The 8881-nt window shown below is 36.8% G+C and overlaps 1 protein-coding gene across 2 annotated transcripts; it reads right to left on the reverse strand.

Moving 5' to 3' along the window:
- Positions 1–1147: 1147 nt before the first annotated feature.
- Positions 1148–8575, reverse strand: LOC113067133 (gastrula zinc finger protein XlCGF7.1-like). 2 transcript variants are annotated; one of them, XM_026239412.1, is made up of 3 exons: positions 8528–8575; positions 3182–3289; positions 1148–2840 (listed from the first exon to the last, which is right to left on the reverse strand). In XM_026239412.1, exons 2-3 carry the CDS (start codon positions 3264–3266, stop codon positions 2185–2187), a joined length of 741 nt encoding a protein of 246 aa, XP_026095197.1. In that variant the 5' UTR covers positions 3267–3289; positions 8528–8575; the 3' UTR covers positions 1148–2184. The 2 variants fall into 2 exon arrangements, 1 of the variants encoding a protein (XP_026095197.1); XR_003279282.1 differs by lacking the exons at positions 1148–2840; positions 3182–3289 and adding an exon at positions 5632–7198 and having other exon boundaries at positions 8528–8570.
- Between the last annotated feature and the right edge of the window lie 306 nt (positions 8576–8881).

Here is an 8881-nt window from a genome sequence, read left to right on the forward strand (position 1 = left end):
AATAGGTTTAAATCCATCCAAGGTTAAAAAACATTGTCATTTTGTCAAAATATCATTTTAAAATTACCTCAATTCTCAGAGATCCCCAAACGGTTCGCGCGAAGCTGTTCAAAAGATTCAGTTTCCTTAAACCCCACCTTTCGGTAGCATACTGTGTTCTGATTGGTCAACTAACATAGTTTTGATTGGTTGTTCCGCACACAACTTCATGGTAAACAATGCGTTAGCATCTTTTTGGGGTGAATTATGTCTTATTCCTCTCATCGCGAAGCAAACAGTAAAATAAAAAACTTGAACAGTCTAGCTGCTTTTTCTTATGTGTATGCGTATTCAAGCCGCGCGTTCAGTGCGGGGGCATGGTCACATTAGATATAACCAGAGCCATGGCTCTGGATATAACGAAGGGATACATGAAAAACGGACATTGCATCGTTTTCATATGGATTACTTTATCACAGAATATCTGTTAGCAGCACTTGTTACACTTCATTTTAATGACGTGTTTGTAAATGAAGATCAGCACAGACAAAGGCTGCAGACAGCACACATACTGATAAGACGCTCGGGAGAAAACAAACACATAACTTCATAATCATACTTCGCGTTGTGATTCGGAGATGCTCGTTGGTCTAAATAAAGTTGGTAATGAACCCTCTTTTATGGCCAAACGCTTTGAAAATCCAGCCTTGTACTCACCGAGATTAGAAAAGCAGTCATCAGTGAAATGTTGTGAACACAACAAAAGGGGTTTGTTGTACTGCTCTGTTATTGTGGTAAAAATGAATTTTAGCCATTGGTTCTTCTGATCTTCATTCGTTGGCAGTGAAAATAAAACAAACTTGCCTTTACAATTAAAAACACACGGTCTCCTCGACATGATGCTATCACACCAAACAGAGTGTCTGTGTGTGTGTGTGTGTGGGGGGGGGGGGGTGGGGCAGGTCAAAGTTCCGTTTCTCCCAAGACGGTAGGCGGAGATTATTATGCAGAATGTTCTAGTGACGTACATAGAGATGGGCAAAAGATTTGAAATCTATAGCGACTCGTTTCAGCGATTCAGAGTCGACTCCTTACTTTAGAAGCCAATAACTTTATAAATCGTGTACTTTTTTGTTTAATTACTTTGCACATTGTTTACACTGATGGACAGCTACATCATACACTGTAATACAGGTAATTTTTGATTTCCTATTCGTGTGGCTCTTTAACTTATTTTTTTAATATTTTGCATGGAGATTTTAATAATTTTTGGATTTTTCAGTCCGAGTTAAACAACTTTTTTGGCTATTTTTTTTCATATCAATTCAATTAATAAATCTCATTTCAATTATAATTGATTAAATACAAAATTAGTAGTAGTTATTAAGATTGATGTGGTTTGGAATTGGTAAAATGTGCTTGGAAAATAAATATAATCAGAATATCAACATGCCGAATAATTATGCATGCGGTGTATATTTTTATGTACACAAAAAAAAATGAATAAAACTAAATTGATGCAGCACCAAAGTGTAAAATGGAGGGTAAAAAAAGTGGAATAAAATTTTATTCCAGTACACTTACATAACTTACTTAAAGTTCTCTATTTTCATGCAAAAGAAAATTCAGTTAATATACTAAAAATTACTCTTCAGTTCTTCTTAGAACATAAGTTCTTAGAATCCTTAGAACAACTTAGTGTACTAAACTGTGCTATTTTGGGACACCATGAATATGAACTAAAATGTGCTTTTAACACTTTCCCTGTAAAAAATACAATAATGCATAATTGAACATGTATTTAGTTGTAGTATAAGTGAAACCTTCTTTCATACGCTGACTACAGTCATGTTTACTAAAAGCATGGTTGATTTTCATAAGGCTTCTTATGTTCCTGTGACTCAAGTGGTAGAGCATTGCATTAGCAGCGCAAGGTTGTGGGTTCGATTCCCAGGGAACACGTGTTGGGTTAAAAACTGTTAGCCTGAATGTACTGTAGGTCGCTTTGGATAAAAGCATCTGCTAAATGCATAAATATACATATAACATATAAGGGCTATGACAAGCACTAAACTCGTCCATCTCTGGCCAAAGCATGAAAGCATATTTGAATTGAGCAGTAAATCTCATTTAACGATAATCACACTGGTTTGTTTGTACATGATAAAGAGCAACTTTATGTCCATCACATGCTAAGGGCTTCTTTCAAATGTGAGACTTCACGTGTTTCATTAGGTTTCCTTTTTGAGTGAAACTCTTTCCACACTGTTGGCAGGTAAAAGGTTTCTCTCCAGTATGTATCCTCATGTGGTCATCGAGGTGTTGTTTAAATGTAAAACTTTTTCCACATTGAGAACATATGAAAGGTTTCTCTCCAGTGTGAATTCTCATGTGCTTGTTAAGGTTTGATTTTCGAATGAAGCTCTTTCCACACAGATTGCATGTGTAAGGTTTCTCTCCAGAGTGAGTTCTCATGTGGTCTCTAAGGTGTCCTTTTTGAATGAAACTCTTTCCACATTGTTGGCAGGTGTAAGGCTTTTCTCCAGTATGAATTCTTATGTGGTCATCGAGGTGTTGTTTATATGTAAATCTTTTTCCACATTGAGAACATGTGAACGGTTTCTCTCCACTGTGAATTCTCATGTGAACAGTAAGGTTTGATTTTTCAGTAAAGCTTTTCCCACACTGTTGGCAGGTGAAATAACTTCTATTTGCTGTATTTTGAGCTCTTTTTCGTGAAGTCTTTTCACTATGCGAGCAACTAAATAATTTTTCTTCATTCATGAAATCATATTTCTCATGCTGAACATTATCTTCCTTTTCATTGAGTTCTTGACTCTCCTCTTTCAGTGTCATCAGGTCTAACGCAAAAAAAAGACAAATCCAGATTAACACTATTTTTAATGGCACAGAGAACAAACATCAAAACCAACAACATGTAGATCTTATATGCACTGAGCTATTAAAGGTGTTAAATGTGATCTTAAAACCTTAATAAAGAGCAATTGTATAATCTTCCAGGTAATGGTTCATGTGATCTCAACATGTCTGTCCACATGAGGCAACTCACTCCATGTCAAATAAAAGATTTTTAATTACAAAACTCGTGTGACATTCTTCACAAATATCATTCCTTTCCGCAGAGTTGGGCATTTTAATAAGGATCAAATGAGTGAGTTCAGCTTTGAGAATGAAAACCAACCTGTTTGTTCCTCAGTATCTTCATGTTTGACTCTGAATGTTTCTTCAATCTTCATGTCTTCGCGCTCCTCTTTAATAAACTCCATCTTTATAATAGTGTCACATGGATCTGTAAGAGATGAATCACAGATTCCTTAAATTACCGATAACACCGATTTTTTGTCTTGTATAAAATGCTTTAAAGGGTTAGTTTACCCAGATAGCAAAATTATATAATTAATAACTTACCCTCATGTTCGGATCATCTGGGTGAACTAACCCTTTAAGCAATTTATAAATGACCCATACTCAGAAATCGTGCTCTGCTTTTAACTCATCCAAAGTGCACACACACAACGTAAACACACACCCGGAGCAGTGGGCAGCCATTAATGCTGCGGCGCCCGGGAAGCAGTTGGGGGCTCGTCAGTCATGGTACTGAAGGTGAAGAAACACTTAAAGGGGGGTGAAATGCTATTTCATACATACTGAGTTTTTTACACTGTTAAAGAGTTGGATTCCCATGCTAAACATGGACAAAGTTTCAAAAATTAAGTTGTTCCAAAAAAACCTCTTCCGGTTTGTCTCAAGTTTCGGAAAGTTTTTTTCGAGTATGGGTCTGTGTGATGTTAGATGGAGTGGAATTGCCTTATATGGGTCCTGAGGCACTTCTGCCAGAAGAGCGCGCGCTCTCGTATAGCAGAGCAGAGACATTCACTGACCAGAGCGAGAGAGTTTTTGGTTGCCAGGGCAAGACAACCCTGCACAGATTACCAAAAGAGAATCAGCATTAAGGGACCAGTGTATGGAGCTTATTTTTACAGAGCATTAACGGAGTTGTGCAAGTGTTTGTGTTTGTTCCCTGCATTTCGAAGATGCTTGTTTTACAAACAAGGCCCAGTTTGACGCCGGATTTGCGTATCGTTTATTTCTTAAGGATAATGCAGTCCCAACGAAAAAGGGTCAGGATCGTGTGTTGGATCCGCAGGCGGTGAGTAAAACTGCTTCAAATATCTCTGTGTTGTTAACCCTTAGGGGACTAAGCCCTTTTTGGTCCGTTTTCTCTATTTTTACATTTCAGCTGATAATGATGATCAAAATGTAATGATGATGGACCACCATGTATTTGGTATCAATGGATTCAGAAGACCCTAAGCTACCATAAGCATGCATGCATAATGTCTATAAAGTTAGTATGAGTGAAAAATTCTACAATAAACTAGAGAATTTCAAAAACGAAAATGAGATTTTTGTCATTTATTACTGAAAATCCTACCTCACACAACAATAGTGAAAAGTTTTTGACCCAAAAATATATTTTTCAAACTCTTTGCTTGACAGAAATGGGTTAATGTTCAATCAAATGTGTAAAGAACAATTAAATAATTAACTTTATTTACAAACAGTTCTAGCCGTTTTTTTTTTTTTTTTGGGACTAAGCCCTTTTTGGTCTGTTTTCTCTATTTTTATATTTGGGCTTATAAATCATATGTAAAGGAGATGGAACACCCTGCGTTTGGTATCTATGGATTCAGAAGACCCTAAGCTACCATAAGCATGCGTGAAAAATTCTACAATAAACTAGAGAATTTCAAAAAACGAAAATGAGATTTTTGTCATTTATTACTGAAAATCCTACCTCACACAACAATAGTGAAAAGTTTTTGACCCAAAAATATATTTTTCAAACTCTTTGCTTGACAGAAATGTGTTATTGTTTAATCAAATGTGTAAAGAACAATTAAATAATTAACTTTTTTTAAAAACAGTCCTAGGCATGCCAGTGAGCAAAGAAAGGCCTCTCCAGGCCTTTCCAGTAATTGTTCCAGAGCTTGTTCTGCCGTAAATCTTTTACTGCTTGCCATTTTGATAAAACAATTCTGTAATAATGCTGTAACACTCCGATCGCTTTCTGCTTTCTCCACCCTGATGCAGATTCTCCGAACGCTTATTGATTACATGTCTTTTACTATAGTACAGCCAGCTTTTACAAGGCTACAGCAGAGCTACAGAGTCCTCTGAATGGCTAAAAGACATAACCTTCCTCTGATTGGGTTAGAAAAAGATTCCTCCCAGCGGCAATTTTTCCACTGGCTGTTGCGTGTTGAATCTGCCTAACACAATCGTTTTCATTGGCCTGTTTACGCAGTGGTATTGCTCAATAAGGGAAGTGTTTAATATACAAACTGGACACCGCTGTTTTCAGTGGAATCTGAGGAAGTCTGTGCCCGCATCTCTCTAGCATTAATAGTTTTTGAGATAACTACACATTTGTAAAATTATGCCATTTTGGGCGGTACCGCCCAATCCGTCCCCAGAGGGTTAACTTAGCTATCGGCGCGTAAGCACATCAAGTAAACAACATGCGATGCTGGGATCAAACTTTCCACATGTACACCTTTAAAGAAAAAAAAAAAAAGACGACATAAAGTGGAACTAATTTTCCAAAACTGCTAAGCAAATATATATACAGTTTCAATACATACTACTTAGAGACATCCTACTGTAGTCGTTGCTGCTGCTGCTCTTATTAAATTTTCATTTCTTCTCCAAAATCATTATTGTCCCAAACTAGAGTTGCTTGCAACTGTACTTGCATGTTTTGGGGGATGTAAGTCTCACCTCGTAGTATTTGTAGCTGTGCTAAAGCTGTGTCATGTTCAAGTACCTGCGAGTTAGAGGATCAGTGCCCAAGACCATTCAATAAGCACAATATTTGGGCATAAGCCATCTGCCTTTCATTGTTAGCTTAATAAAATCCTGGCCACTTGAGACAATCTTCTCAGTCTCCTCTTCACTAACATTCACTCATTCATTCTCAGTAGAGGGATCTGTTGTCATGACTGTAGTCCATGCAATGAAATTGAAAAGCTTATCTGGGACCAGATTTGCTGCAGCTGACATCGTAAGTTGCTGTGCTGTTGGTGGCCATGTGAGTTTGTGTGTTGCCTTACACTTTTCAATTATGGCATCTTTCAGTGTCATGGCTGCATGGAAGAAGAGGCGGGTCTCATTTGTGTCATCTGTTTCAATTTGTCTTGTGTTGTCTTCATCTGATGATGAGGATGAAGATGTTGATGACAAAGATGATCCAGCTGTGGCAACTTCATCTTGGACCATTTCGTGTGGTGTCAAATCCTCAACATAGACAAATTCATGCCTTGATAGTTTTTGAAACTTAAGAAAAGGATATGACTTTTTTTAGTCTTACTTTTAAGGAACCAGATTTGTAAGAGGAGATGTCAATTCCTTCTGTTTCATGGACACATTTCTTGAACAGTGCATTCCACTTTGATAGCTTAAGCACCTTCCGGTTTCTTAGCAAACTTTCCTCCACCGTTGTACAGAAGTGCTTGTATCCAGTCTGAAACTGGCTGTTTCCTGTGCAGTCATGTTTATCTGTTTTGTACAGAAATACAGTGTAGTTTCTGTAGCATCTGAAATGATACATTGCTTCATTTCAGGTATTTGTAATAGAAGATTTTCATCCCTGCGTGACCCCGCTGCAAGCAGCAGCTTACCAGCTGTCAATGTTTCACATTTCTGAAGATTCTCCTTTACCCTCTTCCGTTTATATTTTTGGGTGAAATATTTATCACTTCTGCATATTATGCACTGCCTTGGAAGGAGATGTGGTGCTCATTTTAGATGCTCCGGAACCGCTGTTGTGGTTGAGCGGAGAACTCTAACCTCTGTTGGCGTATTTGTGGTGTAGGTTTCTTCATCTAATATATTGTAATGGATAAGATAAGGGAAAAACAGAAAAATGGGATGACTGCATGGATTGTAGTAGTAATGCTACCAACTTTATAGTTTGACAACCTGTATATAACTAAGGGGGACAAAAAATATATATGTGTATACATATACATATATATAAGTGTGTGTGTGTGTATAAATCCGCATTTATTAGACCGTGAACCAATAATTTTACTATACTGTTTACAACTCTGCTAATCTGTTTCCCCAGGTAATCCCAGATCCTCAGCTCTGCTGTGAGACGACATCTTGACTTGATCTATCCCCTTACTCATCAATTCTGCAGAAACAATGAAAATGCCCTTAGTTTTTCACGGTTCATCATAAAACTCTTTTAATGTTTTGCTCATCTGATTGGTGGAGCACATTTTCAGTCGCTATATGTTGAAAAATGTGTCCACTAGATGTCGCTGTGTCTATAGAAGCCTTTTATAAGACTTAATATATATGTTATTACATTATATCATTATATTTGTATGATTTTTCACTATGTCTGCGATGTAAATATCAGTAATTTGTTTGGGGTTAAAAAGGATTCAAAGCATTTACACCATGATTTATCCAAACGTATGAGGTCAAACAACAAACTTACACTTAGACTAACCACTATAAAGCTGCTTTACAAACCTTCAGCCTTCTGTACTGTCTTTCCTTTATTCGTGCTGGCTCACTCAATATTTATTTTGTTAGCATACTGCATGTAGCATTCTCTATGGAAGCCAACATGAATTGGCACATCTGGAATATGGCCTTTTGTGATTTTATATTTTTCCACAGCTTTTTGGGCGATTTGGCTTTCTTTTGTATTTAAATTCACCTACTCTAAAGAACACTGTACAAACTTGATCCAACGTGTTCCTGAAAAGGGTATGATGTTTGTTGATGTACAGCTAGTAACATGCACACAACACTCCATAAGATAAATTGTGTCAAATTTATGTTAGATATATAAATATAAGGTTAGCCTGCAATATAAAATATTGCTATGTCACTCCCGCCCATTTCGGGGTCCTAGTCTGGGAGTCTTGCGATTGGTTAATATTTTTAATGACGTTAAAAACTCCAATCCGATTGGTTCACCTATTAGAGCTGGCCCGCGATTTGCCTAAGAAGATTGACAATCAAAACATACGTTTCTGAAAATATATGATCAAACCAGAATTGCCAATAAATTTTATTTGACTACATATAATTACTTAATATCGTACATTAAAGAATCGTATACTCTATCGCTGGAGATCGATCAACAACACTAAAAACGAGTTCGGACCACCGTCCATTTTTTATAAAATATATTTTATACGTATTATACTTTTAACTAAAGGACGCAAGCAATTTAATTCCCATGACCCCCACAACCCTTTACTCGTACTGCACAAAAAGTAGTTCAGTAACATTGAACGTTACAGGGGCTGATAATTGCAAATGCAGATCCCACTGTTAAACTATTTTTATTTGTATTTTAAAGCACGTTATTACAGTAAAATACAGACCTAAATGCACAAGTTAAACATACTTTTTATTATTCAGGTAAAACCTAAGGATTACTTTTGCATGGGATTGCCCAAGGATCAAGTGAGTGAGTTCAGCTTTGAGAATGAAAACCAACCTGTTTGTTCCTCAGTATCTTCACGTTTGACTCTGAATGTTTTTTCAATCTTCATGTCTTCACTCTCTTCTTTAATAAACTCCATCTTTGTTTGTTCCTCAGTATCTTCATGTTTGACTCTGAATGTTTCTTCACTCTCCTCTTTAATAAACTCCATCTTTGTTTGTTCCTCAGTATCTTCATGTTTGATTCGGAATATTTCTTCTATCTTCACATCTTCAATCTCCTCTTTAATAAACTCCATCTTTATAACTGTGACACGTGGATCTCAGTCTCTTCAGCAGAAGTTTTTCTGTGTGTCTGGACACTTTGTCCTGTTTAAAATGAGAATAATTAACAGAAAGTAATAAAGTA

The sequence above is a fragment of the Carassius auratus genome, chromosome 4, assembly GCF_003368295.1.
Source record: "Carassius auratus strain Wakin chromosome 4, ASM336829v1, whole genome shotgun sequence".
In the NCBI taxonomy this organism is placed as follows: Eukaryota; Metazoa; Chordata; class Actinopteri; order Cypriniformes; family Cyprinidae; genus Carassius; species Carassius auratus.

Excerpts from the sequence above, each read along its gene's own strand:
- LOC113067133 (XM_026239412.1), bottom strand. The coding sequence starts at position 3,266 with ATGGAGTTTATTAAAGAGGAGCGCGAAGACATGAAGATTGAAGAAACA. Across the intron at positions 2,841-3,181 it reads AGATACTGAGGAACAAACAG|ACCTGATGACACTGAAAGAG; the intron begins GTTGGTTTTCAT and ends TTTTTGCGTTAG.